This window comes from Osmia lignaria, chromosome 15 (assembly GCF_051020975.1).
Source record: "Osmia lignaria lignaria isolate PbOS001 chromosome 15, iyOsmLign1, whole genome shotgun sequence".
Classification (NCBI taxonomy): domain Eukaryota; kingdom Metazoa; phylum Arthropoda; class Insecta; order Hymenoptera; family Megachilidae; genus Osmia; species Osmia lignaria.
Window position 1 is genome coordinate 5,385,866 of NC_135046.1, and position 25,730 is coordinate 5,411,595.

The window sequence follows — 25,730 nt, forward strand, 5'->3', positions numbered from 1 at the left end:
GAATTTTCTTCGATGTCTCCAAATCAAAACAGCCATTATACACTCGATGTATGTTATACTTTCTCAGAAAGGATTTTCCTGTTGAAACGAGCTGGTATTTATTTAAAGGAAAATTCTTATCGAATTACCGGAAGAAAACCGATGGCTCTCGATGGTTCTTTACTACGGAAAATTGTAGCTACTCTGGTGGAAGTCGGCAAGAAATTCTCGTGAATTTTAAGAGAGATCTTCGATTCCGATTCCCACGGGAATTAGCGGCGAGTTCCTTAGCCACTGAATCCTTCTTTGACTTCATATTTTGTCTCCTCGGCGTTGCACAAGGCCGAGAGGGGAATATCAAATAAGGGGAAACAGGATTTTCACGAGGAAAGCGCAAAGAAGCGAGAAAGTAGATTCCGTTCGAGAATGTCGAGCTTATGGCACCGTCTCAAACTTCGTTAATCCTTCCATGTTCTGCTTTCTGTATACTCATTCTTACAGTTAGACATATACCTCTGTTAAAAATTTATATAACACTTGCAATCGTTAATATTGGAACGAATTCAAGTCTAAAACAGAAATGTGAAAGTTAACTGCGTTTAAAGGTGAAAAAGAATTTCGGCAAAATGGATTTTTGTCTTTGTTCATTTGAAGTATTTTGTTCATTTTTTGCAGGAGATGGAAACGTCAGCTTTGAAGAATTTGTGGAAATTGTGAGCAACATCGGCGCGAGTGAAACCGCCCACACAGACCAGGATCAGGAAGAGCAAGAGCTGAGAGATGCATTTCGGGTACGTGTGTTTTTATCTTCCCTTTTATTCCTTGAAAGTTTGATTCGGTCCTATTTCAACAAAATTGCTAGCAAGAGAAAGAACGGCGTAATTGCAAATAAAAATGAAATTCATGTTCAACGACAACAGAATCGATTATCACCGATGCCAGACATTTTCTATGCACTTCGCGACGAAGAGAATTCATGGCCAGTCGAGTTCTTGTTTTCGCGCGTTGAAATTTTCGGGACACGTTCGCCCTGGCGAAATATAAAGCTCCGATGACGACAGCTTGCATTCTTATGCGCATACAATATAACTTACTGCCTCTACGTGAGAAGCAGCGATCCGTTAAGGAAAACAAATCTTTGCAAGAACCTCGTGGTAGACGAGGAGAGCTTTAAATTCGCAACGTCGTAGGTTGTATATTCGGATTTCTCCAAATTTTTGGTTATCACCGTCGTTCTTTTAAAAGATGACGTCAACACGAACGATTTTTGTATGATTTTCCTTTCTATCTTTGACGCGTTGATTTCACAGTAGAAATCTCAATATCTAGCGCGACATAGTAGTAATTCCAACTGCAGTCAACGCAATAACAATCTATACTATAGTGGGCTATATTAGACCGTTATTTTCAGCATGGCAATCAACATCTCAAACGTCCAACCGTTTTGCAACGAGTTCTCATAAACGAACACGATGCAACGTAGAATTTACCATTCATAGAAGTTCCTGTTCTGCAGCGTTAAACGACTTCTCATAAACGAACGCCACGAAGCGTACAATTTTCCATTCATAGAAAGCCTTATTTCGCGAGCGTTTCCTGTAAGTTCAACCGAATCCTGAAACGTTGAAAAGGAACGTAAGAAGCGCAGTCGTTGGAATGATTAAGTCGATCGCGTCATCGAGGACGCCTCTTTGTTTCGTCTCGCGGCCCGTCCAGCCGTATCGGACCCGTGGTTTCAATACAAACGTTAATAATAATTGTCAGATAACGAGTAACGAACGACAGATTTCGTTCGGAGGCATACAAAGCTTTGCATCCAACGTTCGCAGCTCGTCAAGCTCTTACAAAGGCGACGCGTCCACGTTGTTCCGATGTTTTCTCAACGATTCCAATTAATTCTCGCATGCGCACGAATTTGTCCTATTGATGATGATTCTTAAAATAATAAGGGCTCTTCATTTTTTTAAGTTGGCAAACTTTCATCTAGATTAGTTACATTTATCAGCGTATAAGTTTTGATACCGATTTTGGGAGAAGGGTTGATTAGCAAGAAAATTTTGTAAAATGAGAGATTAACAATTCGGATAGCTAAGTTCGTTAAAATATTCAAAACCAGAAAACTTTCCTTTAGGATAGCTTAGTTCTCTAGTTCGAACTTTTTACATGTTAAACTTGAATCGATTTTGCGAGATAATTTGAATACTTATCCAATTTGCAAGCATTGGAAGATTTTGGTTAAAGATAGTTACATTAATTTCCTCTTCTCAAGTGTTAAGCTTGTTGACCGTGTAAACGGCTGATTGATTGATCGTATAAACGTAAGAGCATGTTCGAATCCTATGAGATCTATTTGAAAGGATCTTATCTTTCTGGAAAAGCAGAAAAGTGAACATCGTATCGGCTGTCTCCTAAGCGTGATACTTGCCTTTACGCCTTACGTCCTTTGAAAAGCGTCGCGACGTGTCGCCGATTTTAAGCTGCTATGCAGCGAAGCGCGTTAAGTGGATGCCTTTTCATTCGGCCAGAGAAACTAGGTCCAACGAAGTCGTCGACAGTGAGACATCTTATATTACCTTCAGGGACTCGTCCTTTTTCCTCAGGGAAAAGTATCTCAATGGATGCAGCGTCTTCTTTAAATCCGTCTTGTCTCGCTGCTTCATTCTCGTAGTGAAAAAATTTATCCAAGTCGCTGTGAACGAATGCGAACTATTTGTCGCTCGAAAATATAACGAAAAGTAAAAAATTTAGCTCGTCCATATCCATTACAGAAAGCATAAACAATTCTGTTATTTGATATGCAACAGAATGTTGGTTACAGTTCGCGGACAAACGATTAAAAATCGGCCAACGCTCTCCGATAAGTTTCTTTCAGCTTATCCGTTATCGTCGATAATGAACGAGCTAAGTGAGCATCCAACTTCCGGCGCGAAAACGAAACGAGTTGAACGACGGAAAAAAAGATTCAGGGTTAGAAGAACTTGCAAAGTTTAAGCCGCTGGGTGAAATGCATATTTCTCAGTCTTCTTGGTATCCATCAAAGGAATCCTTACGCAACGAGTGCATAAGTTGGAGTCCCTGAATCGTCCTTTCTCATTCATGAAGACAGAAGACACCATTAACGTCCGCTTCAAAGTTCTAATTGATAAATTGAAGTCCAAACGAGTTTCGCGGGACGGTGCTTCTCAGCCTCATTGTATAAAACGATGCAGGTTCGTCCCAAAGCTTGGAGTAATTTAAAATTCAGCCCGGATCTAAGTTTTCTCGTTTCTACCAGGTCCGGGTCAAATCGTAGCCGTTCGTTCGATAAATTCTCGTTGATTCTCGTAATAGAAGCATTTAGAGCGGAGATTCTAGAGAGAACCAGGAACAAGAGAACTTTCTCTCAAGTTCCGTCCTTTTCTTCTATCTTTTTACCCTTTATAATATTATCCCGGGGCAATAGGAATACTTAGCGAGCTTTCGAAGCTGAAACGCGGTCAGGATCAAAGAGGAAATACCTGCAACGAGGTGGAAACTTCTTGGTCCCGAAACAGACTACGTCGTACGATCGAGTTTGAGTCTTTTTGGATGTCGATACTCCTCCGTTTTCCACGGGAACATGTTTGTTCCGGAAATAAGAAGGTGACGACGTGAAACACGAGGAAACTTCTTGAACACGTGACGTAATCAAAGACGGATCGAACAGGCAGGATTACGTCGGTTCTTGCAAATCCCCCTTTAACGTTGTCTGCCGGTACACCTTTCGCCTGTCGTCGTTTTTAGATAAAAAAACCGTGATCCAACCCTAGATGTCCCCCGATGGAATTTTCAGCCCCGTCAAAAATACGTCGATGAGTCTTATCGGTACCAGGAAATTGTCTTCTTATCTCTTCCCGCGTTTCTTCCTTTTGCTTCTGGTTCTTTAGATTTTGCTCGTATCTCAAAAGGAAAATGATTCAAAAAATATCAGTCAAATTTTGTCAAATACCATACCATACTAAAGCTGCATCAAATTCGTCGTGCGTCAATTTATCGAAACTTCTTATCAGTATGCACGATGTTACTCGGGGTGATATTTACACGCGTTTCCCTCCATAAAGAACTGATTCGTTCGTCTCAGCCGAATATGTGTGTATTTGTTTTCGTGGATGCACTATGTTCAATGTTTATGTACAGTATTTTAGTTCGATACAGCAATTTTATGGTTCACGAAACTTCGTTATAGCTAACCGTTATCCAACAAGCATTTTGTCCTGTTAATTAAAGACTGGCCACGTGCGCCGGTCTGATAAGTGCAGATTTAAAGCTGCATCCAGCGTTAAACCTTCCAAGATCGCATCTACCTGTACTGTGCCTTTTTACTTATCAACTCGTATGAATTTTCTCCTTCGATCGTCGTTTTTGCACGATACTCCGCCTGAAAGGTTATCCGTGCTCTGGCGTTGCAGAGGTTTCACGAGTTTTCCACTTGCCGTGTTTAAAATGTTCACGCTCGGAGCTGGTCCGCTCTTATCTTGAGTGACAATGAGCTGGGACTCTGTGTAATATAATGGCCCGCTACCATTACGTATGCATATGAAATTCGCGTAGAATGCTGCTGCTCAAAAGTGCGACCGGTCACTGCTGGAATTCTGGAGTAATTAAAAGTCGTTTAAAACAGAGACACTCTTTTATAAACGATTCTTAAAGGAGGAAAGTTTTTCTGCTGATCCATGTGACGATTCATCAGGTTTCAAGAAAGACACTGATAAGGATGACACCATAGTTTGTTACAGTGAAGTGGGATTTTTAAAATACTTAATGAACGATGGTCAGAGGTGACGTTGGTAAATAATTAAAGAGAGAGGTGACGAACATCCAGAATATTGTGCTCGTAATTAAACACATTACTCTCACTATAGAAGCAACCTAATCCGAGCTTCGTACAAATGGCAGAACTACTCTGGTTACCGCGCGAATCTTTCGGTTCCTCTTCCGGCTAAAAGGTACCTTTTAAGCTGACAGCGTGCAAGAACGTAACAGCCAACGAGGCTACTGGTTTCGTATAAAAGCGCACGTCCATTAGTCCCCTCGAGACCCGTAAATTCGCGGAATCGTAACACGATTCAATTCTTCTTTTATCCGTGAGATTCTCTAGGACCATTTGAACCTATCGCGTATTCAACGAGGAATTCACGTAAATCAGTTTGCTGTAAATTCTTGATGACCAGCGTCGAATTTTAACGGGTCCGATTCGACAACGAGTTGACCTGAATTTTACAGAACTTTTTGATAAAAAGAATTCAGAATCGGTCCTTTACAATTACTTTCGACATTTCCTTGGATGTAGTAATTTGCATCGTCTTCGCGCTAAACTTTAACTTACTAAAACATCGGTATTACTCGTTAGAGCAAAAATTTTCGCGACGAGAAGTCGATCGACTTTTTCTCATCCAGCACCACTTTTCTATATGTATGCACATACGGGATAGGTTCACTCGTGTGTGCTCGACTTCCAGAAGTCGATAATGCGCTTTCGACACGCGATCGTACCTATTCGTCCTCATTTCCACCGCAACGATAATGTACCACCCACGTGTAGTTATCGTACATATTAGTTAGTCGAACGAGCTTAGTCACTGGCCCAACTAACTTCGCCTTAGTGCTCCCTTTGCGTTTGTTAGACTATTCTCAATAGGTGCGAATTGGCAAACAGTTAATTACATGTTTCGATTATTTACTGTTCAGAGGTTTATATGACCCTTGTGTGTGGGCAATTGGGCACCTTCCTACGTATTTCTACATTTCCTTTTAATCATTTTACGTGTCCAGAGAAAATATTGCAAAAAATTTATTCCCGTTTCAAACAGCGTAATTATTTAAAACAAAAGCGTACAATCTACGCTTCCTATTAAGATCACGCCGAGCGTAACTTACAAACGTGTTTCCCGCGACACGTAGTCGGTAAACTGAAACGCGATTACACGCGTTGGAAATATTTACGTAGCCAGACGAGTGTTTCGTGCTCGTTGGAAAAATGAGCGAAACGTGATTTTCTCGATTTTTAACCAAAACCAGCAGACCCTCGCAATTTCAAGCAAGATTTCGTAGCGTTACTAGTCCTGGAATTAATTCTTACACTGCAAATATTGAATATGGTACGGAGATGAAAGATTATCACGCATCAGATGACAAACTCCCTTTTCGGTCCTCGTTAAATCTGCTAAGCGAATTTAACACACCTGTGCGGTTAATCGCTCCGCTGATTGCCACACCTGAGAGGTAGCTCGTTTATTATTTTAAAGCATGAACGACAGTCTTACGATTTAGCCGTTCTGCCGTACAGAAACGTTTCCTCTTAAACGTTCGACTAACGAAGATGAAGGCAAATCTTTTGCATCTTATTGGAAGAAGGTTAATTAATAGAATGCAAGACAGTAATGAAATAGTGCGTCAAAGCTGACCGTCCCTTCGTTTTAATAATACACTTTATATTTTCCTTTTTCCAGGCAACGTAATAATCAAAAAATTAATTGGACGTTTGTCCCCGGTGTTTCAAACTTCATTATTCCAAGCATCCTCTGTGCAGGTTCCTGTTAACGCCATTGAAGAACCCGTTGCTGGTTCACAAAAGGGTGTTCCCTTGAAAAAAAGGAAGCACCCTGTACCTATTATCTTGTATATTAAAGTGGCAGCCGCTTTATATGCATAGTGCGAGCGTCCGTGCATCCGCGGGTGCGTGGAAGAGGAAGTGAAAGAAGCGGTCGCGAGCGGAAACGAATTTCGGACGAACGCGGAAGGGAGCTCGGCGCGGAACGCGAAGAAAAGGGTGCCGCAAAGGAAGCGTGTCAAACCATTGCGCCACAATACATTCTAATGACTGTAGCTTCGCAGCCCTGCCACAAGGACTTTCACCCTCCCGCCGTTTTTGCGCTCCATTCTTCTATCTACTCTCTCCCTACACTTTTCCAGCCATTCTGCACCCTTTGTTGGCTCGTCTTTCTTTTCTTTTACCAACAAACTCTGCCCGCCCCCTCACTATTCCTCTTTTTTCATCCTCGTCCCTCGCGTTTATACTATTTCCTCGAAGGTATCACGATTATCGAGGAAATCTTCGTCGTGCTCCTTATGATACTTCATGCATATATTCACGGCAGAGGAAATGATAAAAAAGATATCAATTTACCTGTCGTATTTCGTTCATCCAAGGAATTGTTGCATTGTTAATTCGACCACGTTCACCGGGAGTATTCGTCCTCCTCGTTTGTTAACGAGGCTCGTATTACCATCCTGATCTCCGAATCAATTTGTCAACCGTGTAAATAGGACGCATCGATATTCTACAAGTAAATAATTCAGCAAATTTTTGAATAAATTAATTTTAGAGACAAGAAAATTAAAGCTTTGGTAATCTGAATTATCCTACGTCTGACCATACGTCGATATTTCTACTGCGGCAGTGGAGAAGTCAACGAAAAATCAAACAATTTCTAAAATTTCGTTACATTCTCCAATATTCTGAAGACCTGTCGTCTACAAACTATTACTTTCTCCCTCGCTTAATCAATTTGCTGAAGAAAACTACTTTTTTCGTCGGAAACTCTATAGAAAATCCGTCGGTAGCTCGCAGGATTTTTAAACAAAGTTCGAAGCAGCTTCTGATAAAAATGTTTATCGGAACGTCAATATAGTGTGTGTTTAATTTAAAGTCGAGACTGCTTTCCCGCTCTTCCTTTTCTTAATTTTATCGGTTCGCTGGAAGTTACATCGTTAACGCGACAATCTGATTTGCGAATTAAATCTGAAACTTCGTTAAATCGCGAGAAATTACCATCGAACTGAAAAATTGATCGCAACGAACCGATTGTTCCTTTACAAATGAACGAAGCTACGATATTCTTGCGACAAAGGGCATCGAGAATGTATCATTTCCAACGTTCTGCATCAAAACCGAATTATAGATGCATTTTTCAGCGAAGATGTGGAAGTTCTCCTTCTTCCATGAATATAAACTACAGTATCAGCGTCACCATTCTTTTGCCGAAGCAAAACTGAATCTAGCGAATGTGCAATCGTCAGAGAGTATTCGTTTTCAACGTTCCAACATTCCACCTGTCTTTTCTCGAGCTCGAATCGTACCCAATATCCTTTTACTGCCACCGTCATCCAGCTGGAAATGAATTGTCAAAAATGCAATCACCGGAGGATGCTGGTCCCGATTCGAGGGTAACGTGCGATTCTCGCCGCGAGAAGCATCGCTCGTTTGTTCGCTTCGCCTCGATCCCTTTAAATCGTCTAACGAGCGCTTAAAGAGTTTAGCAGGCGGGCATTGGGGTCAGACGCGACGTATCGCGCTGTTCTCAGTCGATATTTTAATCTCCGCGGCCTGGCTGCCGGATTGTAGTCGAGCCTCGGTGAAAAAAAGCGGAAACGTGGTGGAAAAAAAAGAGGAGGGAAAAACGTAAGCGGAGAGGCGCGAGCAAGACAAAGCAACGGAGGATATAGGGGATGACTAGTAAGATTTATTACGCTCGAAAGAGAGAGAGAAAACCAAGAGGATTTTTTTTTTTTTTTCGAAAAAATCTGGCTATCCGAAGAGTTACTCGTATTTTTTTAATCTGTAGGTAAATGTTTCGAAGGGTTGTTTAAAAGTAATCTTCTATTATCTTATCAAGCTTCTAAACGTTGCAAAGCAAATTTGCATGTTCTGCAGCCAGAAAACCCATCTATTCTAATAAAGATTAAATAAGTACCGGTTGCTTGGAAAATTAAAAATTGTTGTAGCACTTCGCGATATTACATCGTCTGCAATCTCAACCATCTTTTCCAACCATGAGCTATCCCAGCTGCGTGTTCCTTCTCCGATACCGATGTTCACCCCCTTCTCGCAAACAGCCGCGCGATTTCGCGAAATAAATCATGTCGTTTATCCCGTGGGAGTTTTCAACCCCGTCGAGTCGAGTCAGATAGCACGTCGCGAACCAATGAAAAGTTTGCAGCTGTTTTATCGCGGCCGTCTACGAGGATCCGGGACAAATCGTCGAAATCTCGCGCGGCCAATCGCTTACGGAACGCGAGCTGAAAGAGCCGGAAAGAAAAGGATTACAGCCGAGGAGATAACGTCCGCGAGAACGATAAGACGATAATCGCGAGCATCAGCAACGCGTCGAGACGTGACGAAAGTAATCGAGGGCGGACGACGTAAGAATACGACTAAGAGTTCCCGCGGCGCGTTTTCCTCCTCGCGGCGGCAACCGAAATATTAAGATCCGTTCTAATTCTTCGTCTATGGTTTATCGCGGTAACCAATTAGCCCGTTATTCTGCTTGACTTTCAAGCAATACACTTAGCGATATTAAAAACGGCGCGCTTAAAAACTTGCGCCTCTTGTTTTTCGCGCGAACTCGTTGAAAAGCCACTTCCGTCGATTAAGAGGTAATTGGTGACCTCGTGCGACGATGCATTTTTTTTTTACTCGTGAACCAACCTCTCCGTTATCCGTGAAAGCCTAATCGGCAATTTATGTTTGCACTACGGTATTTTCACCTTCCTCCCTGCTAGCAGAATTTATTCTACTCTCCTCTTTCATGGGATAGAAGGAACGCGCAGCATCCCGGCTGGTTTGCTTTCCGATACTTCAGGAATGCGGACTGAATTTTTGAATCTCTACTTTGCTCGAGTTCACTATTTTTCCTTCCAGCTTGCAGTTTATTTCATTCCGAATCATGAAACTATTTTCTTCGGTATTCCAGCCGCGGTTCCCCTTTCGCTTTTTGCGAATATCTGCGATATTCATTTCTACGTTTTAATAAATGTTTAACGTATGTAAAAAGATGGAGCGTGAGAGGAAATGGACTAAAGGATTTTTCTTTCTTCTTATTATAATTTATTTGTATACTTTCGATGCACAACAGGTGCAAGTGAAAAAATAACTCCATACGACAGGATGTCAAATTTTTCTCCATTAATCTCGTTTCCCTGGCCCTGGAAAAGCGACGTCTAATAAGCACACTAGAGCGTGTACAGTGTACGCAATTAATCGTCCTTAACCTTTGCAATATACGCTTAATTGACAATTTTTCAGTCACGCGATGTTTAAACGATGATTGTTCGCTGAACGTGTTACAAACGAAACAAAGTTAATATTTTCCTCTTGAATTTTAGTTGCACGTCACCCCTGAACAATTTAATCCTTTTAAACGAGTTAACTCGCTGCTCGAGTGAAAGACATGTCGAAGCTAATGAAAACTTTTTTGTTTTTTAATTGCATCGTTTCACGTCGGTCACCTGAAAAACGACAGTATATCTCTCGTGCAGGGAAAAATTAACTTTTTTATCTACTTTTTACCACACTTGAATCGTTCTCTTGGGAAAAAACCTGACATAATATTTCTAAATCAGTGAACTTTGATCATCGTTCACTTATCTCATGAGAAATAATTTATACCATAATGGAACAATAGCAAAATATAATTTCAATGATGCTAACGAGAATGGTGCTAATTATCAACGGCTGTCAAATGTCGACGCTCGCTTGATCAAACAATGGGACAGTTAGGGAACCAAATGATTTAGTAATTGCGTTAATAGTTAGCTGATTGCGATTTCCTACACTCGAACGACAATGCTGTATTAATCCTTCGGTACGTTGACATCGTTTACACGGTAAATAGAATCTTTAGCGAGTGACTTTTCTCCCTCTTCCCATTTCCTTCCACGGGACAACGGGTCTCTGGTCCCCGGAAATGGAAATGGATCAACGATTCTTACTCGATGGAGAAACAAAAAAGCGTGCAACCGTTAAGCTGCAATGAAAGACTAATCGATTCGCAGCCAGTGACCTACAATGTCGCTCCTTTGATTTCGAAATAGAGTAGGTTGAAAAGGATAAATAAGAGGTCCTTTTGATCGATTTGCCATTATCGGAAAATCGATCGTGTGATAGAAATATTTATCGATGGCGTGAGACTGCTTAAAAATTTCTGATTTAAAAATTTTCTGATCCTGGCATTTCTTCAACACCTTGATAAATTAATTAAAAGCGATATACGCGCGAGTGTAAAATGACGGTATAACAACACAGAAAGTGGCGAAAATATCCGAGTAACGAGTAAAAGTGTAGAATTTCATCGATCGTTAGAGGGGAAAAAAAAGAGTCGAACGACGAAGCGCATCAAACAACGAACGGTACCGAGTTACGAGGAACGAATTTAATAAATTCCGAACGATATCTGGGCGCAACAGCGGTAAAACAATATGTGCAATTTGTAACGCGGGGCGTGAGTTACTTTCCGATAATTAAATTATCCTTCGCACCGACGAAATCCCTCAACTAATCCTCCTTCCCTCCATGCCTTTTCCATATTGAACAGTAAAAATTCGTTAAAATCCATGAGAATAAACACGTGTTTCGAATGGGGCATCGTTATTTTTTCTGGTTCGTGAAGTTTACAAAGCATGGATTTTGGTAACTATGATTCTTCTGAATCGAACAAGTGCTTTTAAATAATATATCAAAATTAATTTTACCAGCAGCGCGTATACATATTGCGATACAAGTTGAATTTTCTGCGCAGGACGAATTATATTTTTATAATTAAAGGGTTTATGATCGAGGGTGAAAATGTTAACATCGAATATCGAAAAAGAAGAAACAGTGATAGGTCGAATGATTGGAAAACCTTCAAGACCGTTCCCTGGAGCAGTATCAATCCCTATTCTATTTTCAGGAAGGTCCAGTCGTTTCTCGCCGCGTCCGCGAACTGATAAATAATAGACGTGAGAGCGAGTCGTTATTATTCCCGCGGCAGCATTTTCTCGCGAACCCTTTTCGCACATCGCATCGTCGCGATTATCAACGCCTAGAAGCTTCTCCTCGGCGAAGAAGAGAAGAAAGGAAAAAAAAAATAAAAGCATCGATGGCTATTCTCTCGGCCGGATATTCCATTTACTCCGAAATAAAGGAATCTATCTCGAACGGTGATTTGTGCCCCCGTGACCCTCTTTCGGTTTTTTCTACTCTAAGAAAAAAGGATCCTCAATTCTTGTTGCTCGTCTTTGTTCGCAGGTGTTCGATAAACATAATCGAGGTTACATCACCGCGTCCGATCTTCGAGCTGTGCTGCAGTGCCTCGGGGAGGACCTGTCCGAGGAAGAGAGTACGTATCAATCGTAATAAAGGATCCTTAACGAGTGATCGTTTGCTTGGCTCGTTTAAGGGGAGAGATTTGTTGTCTCACGAATTCCTGGCACAAAACTCGTTACCCAGGATATCGAATTCGTGAGAGATAAATTTCATCATTTCAGATCTCTCCTGTAACGAAAAGCAACTTTTGAACGAGTAGCACAGAGTATGCATTCGTAGAAATAGATAAGAGAGATCTCTTATGAATTATGAATCATTGTAGAATTGCAAGAATTTATAGTTGCATTCGAGTTTCTGAGGCTTATAATGTCTTAAAACTTGTATAAATTTATAAGGAACGATCCAAGAATCATTTAACTGTCATAATTTTCAGAAACTATTGAAAGCTTCAATTGCTGATAATTAATCTTAATTTGGACCAAATTCGCGAAATAAACCGATCCAAGAATCTAACACTTTGCGAAAGAGAAACAAGACAGGAAACTCTTAGATAGTTTGTTCTCGACAGTGATTCCATGCCTGTCTATCAGACAAATCGATCCCAGCTTTACTCGTTCGACGCGTTTGTTAAGGTCCGAGAACGAGAATCGAACGGCGCGGCGCGGCAGTTCGAATTCCAGCGAGAACTTTCATGAAATTGTTGCAAGCTTCGCGAGATCGCAATCCCTCGAGTTATTTTTATGCCGCAGATTTTCATAACTTGCAGTGTTCCGTTCGGGAATCTGGTAGAAGATTTCCCCTTGGGAAAAGGTTATCGAAAGAAGAATATAAACATTGTGGAACGTATATATGTCGTTTTCGGAAATTGACCCAGTAGATTTCACAATATTGTTCCGGAGATTACAGCGTCTAGGAAAACGCAAAGACGGCGAATGTTATTTAATCCAAGCGGAATAAGATTCCTCTCTCTTCTAACCATTGTTATCCCACGGGATTAACTAACGCGTTCTCTCTAATTTTATTTGACACGCCGTTACTGATTTCGCCGCCGGTTCTCGTGCCAAAAGATTCCTGAACTCTACCAAGACTCGTAGAGAACCCAATTCTCACAGAATAAACAGTAGCTGGAGTCTATTTGAACCTCTCATTACCCTACGAAACTGTCACGTGTCACGGCGATAATCCTGCCTGCTTCTTTGCAATTTAAAACTAACATCGCGTTTCGAAAATGCGCGATAAACTTGTTGTAACAGTTGAGAATTCTTTAAATACGAAAAACGAGCGAAAGGCGTGGCATTACTTAATGAGATAAGCCTCACGTTAGCTGAGTGGACTTGAGCAAAGATACACGTGGATATTTTTACATTTTTTTTATATTTGCACTTCGTTAAAAGTGCAAACCTTCGTTAAAAGAAGCAGATAAGTTATGAAACATTTCTGATAGCACTATGTATACATTTAGCTGAGATATACAATTAGTTTCTTGAAAGTAAAATTTCGAGCGCAAAATAAGGAAGAAAGATAGTCATCGAGCTTACCAGGTTGGACAATTTGAAAAATTTTTTTGAAATATCCTTTCAACTGGAAGCGGCTGCTTTTCCTCTCACGTTGCGATTATACGAGCCGGATGAACGTGGTAACGAAGTCAAGCCGATGAAACGAACCGGTACCGTAACGAAATCTGGCGAAAACGATAACAAAAACCTCGCCGTCTACCCTATGAAAGTTTCATCGCGAACCACGGGGAAGCATCTAGGGGAAATTCGTCCAGGCTATCGTTAATAGGTCGTGAGATATCCCTATAAGAGGGATCGAGGGGGTGTGTTGTAGGGGTTCTCTCTATTGAACCTAGAACAGGATCTATAGTGAGCTACGTAATAATCCGTCAGGTCATGGGATGAGCTTACTAATTGACCGGAATCAATTTGTGCTGCACACGTATTTCTGTGTACGTATTAATAATTGCCGCGAGGGTACGAAACCGATTACAGTAATGGTTAATAATGCTCTTCGCGAAAACGGACGATTGTGTAATTTAGAGAGCATCGTAAATAGCTGGTGGAGATTATAAAAAGTTTCTCGAATTCAATTACCTGGTTATTATATATTAAACGATTCCGACTAAGAAATACTGCAGCGTTTTCTTGAAGTTCTAGCAATCGTGATTCGAATTAATACTAAATTAACTTGAGCGGAAATAACCAGTTCCTGGGCCAAAATTTATTTGAACTCTTCTGTTAATATTAGGATGTCTCTTTGATCTTCTTCGCTTAGAATTTTTTATCTTCTCGGTAAAAGATCAATAAATCCTACCAGATTCTCGTTATTTATGGATCCTGATGCTCCCCAAAAAACCAGGACGAAACCGAATCGTTCCTTCTAAATGGAGAGCGATCGTTTGTCAGTTTTTCACGTGACAAGTGTCAATGATAACGCGGCCAATTATCAGCGTGTTTTTCAGCTCGACGCGGAATATTAATCGCGCGAGACCGTTTCACGGTAGATTTCACGGAAACGCGAGACCGACATTGGTACCAGCAGCTGAACGAAAAATTAAATTGCCGCGTGCCCGTCCCGTCGATTAGCATACGATCGTTCGTAGGTGATTTTAATCCGACCAAATGCAATATTTGCCATATCAATGAGTGGCCCCGGGTAGAGTGGCACGTTAATAGCCGGGATATTAATTTCGACTTTCCATCGGTCTGTCCCGCGGCTTTGTAACTCGTCGGGCAAAGCTGGAGTCGCGAGTGTAACGTAAAAATATAGAAAGCAATCATTTTCTGCGTTGTTTGTTAGAGGATTTATCAAGGATACCTTTTAAACTCGATAAAATACGAGATGTAAGCCGATTTTACCGTGTGTTTCAGTCGAGGATATGATCAAGGAAGTGGACGTGGACGGGGACGGCCGAATCGATTTCTACGGTAAGCTTTCAACGTTTTCTACACAGCTGCCAGACTTCTTTCTAATAATCCACGAAAAAATACGATTACGGAACCGATAAAGAAACTCCTTCGTACCTGATACTCGGCCAGCGTGCCTTTCCGTATGTTTCGAGCTTACGATTGATCGAAGTCTCAGGGACGAAGAAGGAAAAAAAAACATGTTGGGGTGAGAATACGAATGTATTTCGAAGGAAGGGACAAGGGTGACTTTTCACGGACGCGAAAGAACTCGTCGGGAATGAAACCGTAACCGTAAAAGGCGAGAATGAAGACAAAAAGGTTCTTTCGATTTTTCTTCGCCGCTTTCTCGCTTAAATTCCATGCTGTACCGACGGGAGGTGTGCAGTATCACCATGGTTCTATGGGGATGGCTTTACGCAAAAGCGTCCACCTATTTTTTCCATCATGCTCTTTTCGCAATTGAAAAATACGTAAATGAAATAAAAGAGAACATATTTTACGATAATTATAATATTGTTGCATCTTGATGAATTTTCGTGAGAATACACTCAACAAAATTTAATCCCACTGAAAGCCTACCATACATGACAGATGTCAAATAACGACTCCATCATTTCACTTAACTTCAGTTCAATCCAAAGGGTAAAAATATAAATATTAAATTTTCTAATATTTTTATACGTCGTGTTATGGACAGAAATGTACCTACTCCTTCATCAAACGAAGAAATATTTATTGTTGCAGAATTCGTTCACGCGCTCGGGGAGCCAGGGATCGACGACGACGAGGAGGACGACGAAGAAGAAATACTGTCCCCGGGCTACTAGGGTTTTACCTATTCTCGTGTCTGTGTTAGATAGAACGAATTAACGACGAGTCAAAAAACCATGCGAATCGCAAAGTTCATCTTTTACCCTCTGACATTCACTTTGTTGCGCGTCGCGATTCGAAATACGAGTTGACGTTCAGCAAAACAGTATCCGGGTCTGTCCATTTATCGTTTGTCGGGTAATATCGTAGAAAGAAGAAAAATAACGCAAGCGTAACGGAAAAACAATTGAGCAGAGAAGATTTCGAAATTGGCGCCGACGCGCAAGATGGTTACGCTTCGTGCCAAGAGGGTATGCCACCCTCAGCTCCGACAACGAGGTTATCTCGGCCCCGTGACGCTCCTTAATTTTGGTCAATGTCAGAGGACCGTTTCGACAAGTCCTAATCGCACCTACCGTCTAAGATCCTCAGATACTATGCTTGACGCGATTTTATGTTACTTCGATCGATTCCTGTTACATTTTAAGATTACCTTCGAGCTGTATACGTTTCCTGGCCGACTTTGAACGTAATCGAATCGAAATTGAACGTAAAAGATATTCTTCGTCTGTCGTAGTAATCATTGCACTCTATATTCGCGTGTAACGTGAGCGAAAAGGAAACGAGATGTTTCTCGTGTAACATAAAATCCCAACAAGCTGTGCGCCCTTTAAACTTCCTTCTTTAACTGTGCTGAAGAGTATCTACATGTTCGATGGATTACGCGATCCAGAAAGCGAGATATCGGTAAGCGATACAAAGGTCATCTACGATTTTCATTTTCTTCGACGAAATTGAAAAGAAATTATATAAAACATCGATGTCGAATGATACGAAAGGACGGTATTTATTTATACAGGTGCTTCTAGTATTCGCTTGCCGATTTTCTAAACGCGACCGGATCGTAATCAGTTTCTCCTTTTAAGATATATGGATTTTATCGATTTTACTCCTCTTTCTCAAAATCTACTCTAAGTCACGTTGTATTCCACACCTAAAAATCACTGTAACTTAAGAAACAATCAGCACCGCAGCAAACTCGATCGATTGCACTGCGTACGACGTTCGATCGAACGACGATTGATCGGTCGAACACTACCAGCAGATTCTCCACCATTTGGAGAAAGAAGACAACAAAAAATAAGCGTTGGCGCGATTCTTACACGCGCTTGGCACTATTGAAATCTTTCGAACGTACCCCCAAGTCTTCCTCGAGATATTTCGTCGAGATTCGATTAAAAGACGGGGCATAAAGAACGTGAGGAAGGTTGAACGACTATTTTAAAAATCGATCTTGATCGCTTCGCTCTCCTTGAGCTTCGTACTGTGTACCTTGTAAACGATATTTCACTGTTACGCCGTAAATAACAAGAGCCGCACGCTGTTTCAAATATTTTAAAGGGTCTAATAAATCTAATAAACGAAAAAGGTTCCATTGGTGGTATGTAAATGTTTTTGCTGCTTCCCTCTCTATACACTGGCGTTCGATGTTATTTTACTGAAAAGGAAAAAAAAAAAGAAAGATCACAAAAAGAGGAACGAATGATTAGCTTCTTCCTTCTAATCGACTCCAGGGACTCTAATCTAATTCACGTAGCGTTTCGTTTAACCCTTGGGTCTTCGCATGATTTAAAGTTTCAATTTAATTTTAAATTTGTTTACAAAATCCAATTTCATCCCATCTCCATTGGTTCAATCTGCTGCAAAAAAAAAAAAAATAAACACGAAATGAAAGGAGGCCGAATAATTCGGTCGATGGTACCGGATCACCGTAGAAACCCTGCAATTTTCTTAAACGTTCAGTTTTATTAGCGATAAATAAACTTACATATCTTTACAGTAACAATGTCCTCTCGTAACTCTCGGAAAATATGGTAATATCTATCCGCGAAAATCCGTACAGATTAAGACTTCCATTCACTGTTTCGCGCGATGTATCCTGATATTCTTCTTAATGATGTTATTGTTGCTAAAACTTTCGTCCGCATAGACGGCGACGAACGGATGTTTTAGAAAAATTCAGTACAACACGAGAAACGCGTACAGAATGATCTACGCTGCGAATGTGTCTCTGTGTCTGTGTCTGTCTGTCTGTGTGTGTGTGTTTTACATGCGGCCTACGTACAGAACCTAAAGCGGCGTTTACATTAATGAAACGTTTGGTCAGTCAACAAAAATCACTCGTGTAAAAAGTATTTTTACATATCTCTACGTCAACATCCACTCTCTTCAAAAAATTATTTTTACCGTCTCTCTTAACAAATTCATTGCAATTATATATAAAAATCTCTTAACACAGCACATTAACAATCTTAAACAATAAAAATATCAAACAACGAAGACGTAGCATGAATCTTACCCCTAATAGAATAAATTCAGACTTTAGTCAACTGATCAAAAACTGTCTAACGTAAATACCGCTTTAGCGTCCTTCTGTTTATAATTCTAATGATAGCCAGCGTACAACTTGTCCAACATAAAAAAAAAAAGAAGAAAAATCCGAAAAGAAACAACAAATTGAAAACGTAAGACATTTAAGTATCGAGCCGAAGTATCTATCGACTGTCACACGGACGCGAACGTTCGATCGCGAACGACCGGGGTTGTCTTACAATGTTCGTTTTTCTTTATTAAGTTTTTCTACGCCATCCAGCTTTGACCATTAACTGGTTTTTCAAAATCTCGTTACCTGGAATATGAAATCGCGCGCGTAATCCCAGTCCGTTCGCAGTTCGACGAGGAGCGGACGCGTGTTTCCTCATCGTCGGACAGAAAAGTGCAGAATCGTCGAAAGAAATGTCGCGTGAAATCCGCTCGCTCGCTCGCTCGACGTTCATCGACGAGAAAGAGGCTATACAATAGTCGAAAAATATGATCCGCCAATGATCTCGAGCAAGACGACACACAATGATATATATATATATATGTATAAGATGCGTTGTATTATTACCAGTTAAGAGGAGAAAGCTTTCGTTTAACGATACACACCGTGTTCCTTCGGTTAACTCGTCGGAGAAGCAATTACTTTATGTACACGTATTTACGATTAAGACGATGACCATCTGGTCACATTAGTTTTTTTTTTTTTTTTCTGTGCGTGCTATCGAAGTACATACATGCAGCTGAGAATATGTCGAGATCATTGAAATCTCGATCATGTATCAGTTTATAGAATTCGTGCAAATGGAACGCTCGCGGAAAAGGTACGAATCGAATCGATGGATGATGGCATCGTCGATTGGTCTCCTGCGCTATCACTCTCCTCGAAGCGCCTTTTTCATTTTATTTTTTATTAAGACGCGTCCGCGAATCGTCAAGGGCGACATTTTTTCTTGACCGCAAAAAAAAATGAACGTCCTATAGACTCGGAACGAGAACGAAACTCTTTACCTCCGTTGAAAGACGTCGAAATCGCACGTTCGATCGTCAAAGAATGCTCGAAAAAAGAGATCTGTCCGAACCGCAGATGAAATCTAGCGGGTACGATTTACAAAAATTTGGTATCTTAAACGACTAACCCTGATCGTCAACGGGGCGAGACGCGATCACGAAATTTATCAAATCGCAATTATATAAAAAATTAGGTGTCCCTCGTGCGCGTAACCGCATTGCGGTTCGTTGACCGGACGAGGTCTTTTTTTGGCGCTTCTCCATTCACTCTCCTCGATCTTTCCATTGCCCAATCGATCACTCGTACAAATCGTTCCACTTGTTTCAGAGTCCAATTCGGTTATCGAATCGTGCGTTCACTTTTCTCCACGTTTTAACCCGTTCACCGATCGATGTACACCAACAAACGCGTCTTCCGAGCCAGCTGCTTCATGATCGTTAATTTTCGAACGTTCCTTCGCTATTGGACGCTCTTGAACTCGGAAAAGTACAACCGAAGTGTCATCGTGTCATTTAACGCTAAGTGTCCTTAGGTAAGTAACATTTAAACCGCACATAAACGTTTTTTTTTTTTTTTTTTTAATTAGCTCGTGAAGCATTATATCGTTGAGATACGAGGACAATCGTACGTCGAGGTACTCGTCATCCGTTCGTATCTGTTACGAACCCGTTTTTCTAATCGACACCAAAACGTTCCTAGCGAAGAATCGCAAACCATTCGCGAAGAAGCCTCGCTAGATCTGAAAAAATCCATGAAAGAGAGCCTCGACGGACGCGACGAGTTCCGTGAACATCCTCTGTACATGAAGCACGTAGACCGCGTAGGACGGTCAAAAATACGCTACTGGCAGAAGAGTAGTTCCGACAAAGGAATCGCATCGCGATATCACTTGCGATCCGATCGGTTGAAAGTCATCCAGACGCGTGCACGTTCGTTTCCTCGAACTGGTCGATCTCGTTGATCGCAATCCTGTAGCCTCGGGATCGATGGCGGAGCATCGATCTTCTAGCAATCCCCGTCTGGATCCTGAACGTTCGCGTTGGTGACGGCACTGGCGAATCGGAGACGCCTTCTTCTAACTCCAGAGAACGCGGACAATGGTAATTTTCGACGGCGATGCGAGGATGAGATCGAAGCACGTTTGGAATCCCATCTCGCGACGGTTCTCCCTCAAAGGACAGGCTCTTCGTCGGTTTCTTCGTTGTCCTCGTGTTCTTGCGGCTTGCTTTGAACCGTCGAATTCGTCTTCACTCTTCGTTGTCTTTTCTGATGATTACTCGACGCGGTCGCACTATTTCCGCCGATGTTCACGCTGCATCCGCTGGATCCGCTGGATCCGCTCGAATCGTTTCCACCGCTGGAAGTGACGTCCAAATCGTGTGGTCCGTAAGCGTCGATCAAAGGTCGCAGGGCTGTTCTCAGGGACGAGTAGAATCGCGGATACGTGCGTTCTTGTTGAAGAATCAAATCCTTGCTTTGTCGTTGCTTCTGTAACGGAATCGAGGTAGAAGGTTTAATTGGGCCGGGTCAAGAGCGATGCCTTTGAGAGAAACGCGTGAGAATTATTGATCGGAACTAATTAAACGCGCGTAACTAGGCTATGGGTAACAATTAAAGATATAAATAACGATGCTTACCTCGGGAAGGTCACTTGACCCGGTTTCCCGCGCAGCCAACAGCTTCTTGGTCTCGGTAAATTGCCTCAATGCTTTTTCCCTAACGTATACGAGCGGTCGGATGACCCTGAGATCTTGTCGGCGTATGTAGTAGTGAGCCTTCATGGTTTTCAGCTTGCCACCGTGGAACACCGAGACGAGGAAACCCTCGGTGAGGTCGTCTAAATGCTGGCCCAGAGCCAGTACGTTGTAATTGTGTCGCTTGGCGATCGAGTACAATTGCGCCCTGGTGGTACGATCGCAGAAGCTGCACGCTCCGTTCGCGTCCAACGCTTCTTCCGGTTGATTATCCCCGTTGTTGCACTTTTCTTCGACGCTTTGTTCCTCGTAGAAGTAAGGTACGTCCAGAGCCTTCAGGTAGCTCATCAGCTTCAGCGGATCGAATCTGTTCGTGTCGACGGTAGCAGCTCCGATCTCAAAGTCTATACCCTTCGATCTGACGTAAAATCTGTACTGATGCAGAGTGTGCAACAAGGACAAGGAACCTTTGCCTTTAGGCGACAGACAAACCAACACTCTGTCGTTGTCTCGAATCATCTCGAACTCCTGCATAGCCTCCACAGCCGGTTTCCAAATGCTCTTGGGCGGACAGTGCCACTGAGGTCGGATCCCTTCCGGTTTCCCGTCTTTAGATTCGAACGCGGCCGCTTGCTCGCCATCTTCCTCTTCCTTCAGATCGCCAGTGCACTCCTCGTCCTCTGAGAAGTCGTCGTTCTGTCGAACCTGTTGCTTGCAGCCCGATTTGTTGGACAGAGAGGTCATCGAAGCTGCTCTCGGCTTGCGACCGTAGCTGTTGGTGGAATTGGACTCGGCGCTGCTGCTTCGCTTCAAGTCCACCGAGTCCAAGGACTTGTCGCTTTCGTGGAAGGATAGATTAATCCCGCTGTCTTGAGAACTGACCGAGTTTACCGCGGAATAGATCTTAGGAAGAACCTTTTGCGCATCGCCGATCTCCAAACCCCCGCGTTCGTGAGTATCGTCGTCGTTCAGGTCGTCGTCCAGGTCGGGCACCACCTCTTCGTCGTCGGTTTTCGATTGGTTGCGAACCATCTGCTCGTTCTCCGGCGGTTTCATTACGTAGATCACCGTTTCGTCGGAAGAACACTCGCTGGACATCTTGCTCTCCTGCTGCGTCAGCTCGCCGACCTTCCCGGAGATCTCGATCGGTCCGCTTCGTCTGGCACTTGACATTCTAGGCGACGTCAAAGACGGAAGGATCCTCCCTCTGTCCGGAGAGCCACAGCCATTTGAAGACACGTCAGAAGCCGAAGCATCCGGAGACTGTCTGTGCAGTCCGTCAAAGGAATTCACCATACACCTAATCTCAGACTTGACTTCGCTGGCCATTTCCTTAGAAAATTCCATCAAGTACTCAGCGATGTCGCTGGCGGTGAACGAGTCGTGTCTAAGCTGCTTGTCCTCCACTGGCAACTGAATAATGGAGCTATGATTGCGCGAGTGATGTTGCGGCGTGTTCTCGGACGTGTTCGACTCCGACAACACGTCGTCCACCTTCGAGATCACCTCGCGGATCTCAGACTTGATCTCCGTCGCCAATTCCTTCGTCACCTCCTTCACGTAAGCGCTCACATTGTCCTCCGATGTGGGCCCACCGTTCCCGGAGATGGGTGACGATCTACCCCCACCTACGAACTTCTCCGTATAGTCGCTAACCGAGGAGAACGAAGATGGGGGCGAGGCTGCGGTGTGACCGTTGAGGCTACCATTATCCAGCTCCAGAGAATTCAACTCCGTCTGGCTGCTGCAACTGCAATGGTGTCGTCTCTGTTTCGAAGAGTTTCCGTTGTTTCCGCTCAATCCTAAGCTGGTTAAGGTTTGAGGACTCAATGAGAGCGGAGGTATGGGCGAGGACGAAGAGGATGCCACGGTTCGATTTCCCGAACCATTACCACCGCCACCGGTACTCCCGAGGGAGTTGCACCTGGCACGGCCAGAATTGGCAGCATCTATGAGATCTCTTTGCTCTTTAATTGGCCTGTTGCCTGGGTGAGATATCGCGCCAAGCACCGAAGGTGTGACCGCCTCGCCAACGGCGAATCTGACCGGCATTGGGGAACTCGGACAAGTGGCTGGTGATCTTTGGCCGGTCGAGTCGTTGTTCCTATCGACGCTGCTCGGTTGTTCCTCCTCGGTACCGCTGCCAGGACTCGACGATGAAGATTGGAACTCGGCCGCGTTCAACAACGTTCTTCTGACGTTGCTCAACACGGGAAGACTACGGTGCCTGGGCGAGTTGGACGAGATCGGCGCGTTTCCCGTCCGCGGAATGTCGCTGTTCAGTCGACGAATGCTATTTGCAAGAGCCAACGAGTTCACTAGGCTGTCGTGCGTGCTGGTCGGCGTGTGGTAGCCGTGCTTGTTCCACGATAGCATCGGATTGAAAGGCACGTCTTGCTTCACGTTCTGCGAGTTGCCCAGCAGAAGGTCCTGCGCCTCGCTAGGCAACATGAACCATCGCAGAAACTCCAATCGTTCGGGCACGTAGCTGTAGCCGCGATCTATCTGCAGAGGATACCTCTGAGCCATTTTCCTCGCACGGTTGAAGATGTTCCTCGCTGTTTGCAAACAATCGGCGTAGTTCTGCGGAAGAACACCCGAGCCGGACACCCTCCTCTCGGAAGCGTTCATCTTTCCGTCGGTGTATCTGATCGAGCTTAGCCATTTTCGTTCTTTGAACACGCTGTTCGTGTGATGCCTCCATTCACCGGTGTCCGGATTCAGCACGTACTGCGGCAACAGCTTCCAACCCTCGGTGGCGACCATTTTCAACGCCTCCAATACGAAGGCTACTTCAGCCTCCGTCATGAAATACGGAAACGAAAGTTTCGCGAATCCTGGCCTTAAACCTTCCGCATTCGTCACCTCGTTTTCGTTGTTTCTCTCGCTGTAAAGAACCAAAATGAGTCTGTCAAAAAATGAACATGCATCAACGAGGATGGTGAGATTCCGCTTAGAACATTCGCGCGAAATCGATCGCTAACAAAGTACATAGTCAGTTTCGAATTTCGTACCCTTCTATGAGAGCTTTCTGGTATTCCTTGGCGAGTTCCTGGTCGATTCCCATCAGGTCATGAGCGTAACGACCCGCGCACGCGCACCCACCTCGTGCTTGTATACCAAAGACGTCGTTCAACACAGCGCACACGAAGTTGTGGTGAAGAAACGTGCCTCGCGGATGACGCACCATGAACGAAAAGATCGGCAACCTTTTAACATTCTGCGAGCCGCTGCCGAGCAGAATCAGTTCCGGAATCGTTCGTACGTGAGCCAGCACTTGCCTAGAAGAACAGGAAACAACCAGCACGATATTCAGTTGTACAATCGAATCGATCTTCTGACAATTTTAGTCAATGATGATACGTGACTGCTTCGTGCCCAAAATCGATCGCTCGACGAGGCCATCTGTTCGATTATGAGCAAGGTCACAGGCGCAACGTACTAATCGTGATTAGTAATAGCTTTGCAATGCAAATGTATTTATACGATTACGATTAATTTCCACGTTATCGATATTATTGGGCTCACGTTTCACGAGTGGAAGATAAAAATGCAGAATTGAATATGGCTATATTTTTAGTCACTCAATAAAATAACAATTACCTGGAAATCTTATCTTGACGAGCGACGATAGCCCGCGGTGTGACGTTTTCCTTTAATTGCATCGCGAGCCCGCATCTGATGCTTTCGACGATACCAGCGGTACCGCTTTCCTCTCGAAGTTCAGGATCTCTATGATAATGATGAGAGTCCCTCATGTCTTCTGTACCGATTTTTTCTTTCAACAGGGACCGTTTAGTCACTAGTACACCGGGTGATTGAACACCTCCGATGAATTTGTGCCCGGCGAAAATGACGGCGTCTTTGAGAACGGCCGTTTCTCCGACACCGGGTAGATGAGGGTTCATGTCGATTTGCACGTACGGAGCTGAAAAGTGGGCACGTTCTTGAGATAAAAGAAGGCATGCCCAAACGATGATAATACATATTTTCTACGACAATGTAGCTCAATTAATCACTACTGGATATTATATATTTTGTTGCTTTTATTACTTTCTTTCCTGTCTTGATTTTTGTGGGTTAAAACAGTTAATACATATGTCCGGTGTCGCACTATATGGATGTGTAATTATATCGCTAACAATAAGAGAGACATTAATTACGTCACGCTGATAGCTTCATTGTTTTACGATCGTTACCTGCAGTGGTGTAATCCCAAACGCTAAGTGCCCCATACTGATGCAGTATAAGGGTCGTGGCGACGTCATCTGCCAAAACCCCGGTTATGCAACTGGCAGCGCTGAAGCATCCAATCATTTGCGTAACACCCTCGGCTCGCACTTTGATCAGCTTACGTTCGAGATCGTTCAGGTCCAAGAAACCCTCTCGAGTTTCAGACACACGCACTATCTGTTAATGACGATTTCGAAATTAATAAATTTTATCTCTTCCATTTCAAAGCGTTAATCCCTCGATAAGCTACTAAGTTGCAAAGTCAATTTGTATTTTCTATAATGGGATAATTTCCTTTAATGTGATTACCGAAGGTGTTTACTACCCTCGGCCGTCTAAAAATAGATAAAGTTTAGAATATGACGATGAAAAACAATCTGAAATTAAATTTAAATTGTCGCTACATCGATAATAGTGGTGTTCAAAGGTTAAAGTAGCTTTTATCTCGTACGATCAGAAATTCTATTTCGATTTGCTGATTTCTTAAGAAAAGATCGTTGTGACTCTCCAGCTATACGTGGAACAGAGAGGACTCGATGTTATAAATTTTATTCTGGTACGACCCGAGGATCTTGCCTTGAACCGTACCATTGACCGGCTTCTCCACATTCTTCAGTAGTTTGCTAAATGCTAACAATGTTTCCTCGAAGAATTCGATCAATGATAGAATT

At 43.0% G+C, this 25,730-nt stretch overlaps 2 protein-coding genes across 4 annotated transcripts in view; one reads left to right on the forward strand and one right to left on the reverse strand.

Annotated features, from left to right (window-relative positions):
• Positions 1 to 18,239, forward strand: part of LOC117600219 (uncharacterized) — a 60,740-nt gene extending 42,501 nt beyond the window's left edge. The window contains exons 6-9 of the mRNA XM_034315311.2: positions 655 to 770; positions 12,005 to 12,095; positions 14,893 to 14,949; positions 15,676 to 18,239. Of these exons, the coding sequence (XP_034171202.1) occupies positions 655 to 770; positions 12,005 to 12,095; positions 14,893 to 14,949; positions 15,676 to 15,758 (347 nt within the window). The 3' untranslated portion in view covers positions 15,759 to 18,239. The remainder of the gene's footprint in view (positions 1 to 654; positions 771 to 12,004; positions 12,096 to 14,892; positions 14,950 to 15,675) is intronic.
• A 413-nt stretch (positions 18,240 to 18,652) lies between these two features.
• The window catches only part of LOC117600215 (uncharacterized), a 49,497-nt gene continuing 42,419 nt past the window's right edge, over positions 18,653 to 25,730 (reverse strand). The window contains exons 4-8 of one of the 3 annotated variants that reach the window (XM_034315305.2): positions 25,026 to 25,236; positions 24,430 to 24,754; positions 23,841 to 24,107; positions 20,770 to 23,713; positions 18,653 to 20,620 (exon numbers count right to left, since the gene is read on the reverse strand). In XM_034315305.2, coding sequence (XP_034171196.1) covers positions 20,303 to 20,620; positions 20,770 to 23,713; positions 23,841 to 24,107; positions 24,430 to 24,754; positions 25,026 to 25,236 — 4,065 coding nt within the window. In that variant the 3' untranslated portion in view covers positions 18,653 to 20,302. Of the gene's footprint in view, positions 20,621 to 20,769; positions 23,714 to 23,840; positions 24,108 to 24,429; positions 24,773 to 24,879; positions 24,964 to 25,025; positions 25,237 to 25,730 lie in introns of those variants that run through there. The other 2 variants (XM_034315307.2, XM_034315306.2) reach the window with 2 other exon arrangements.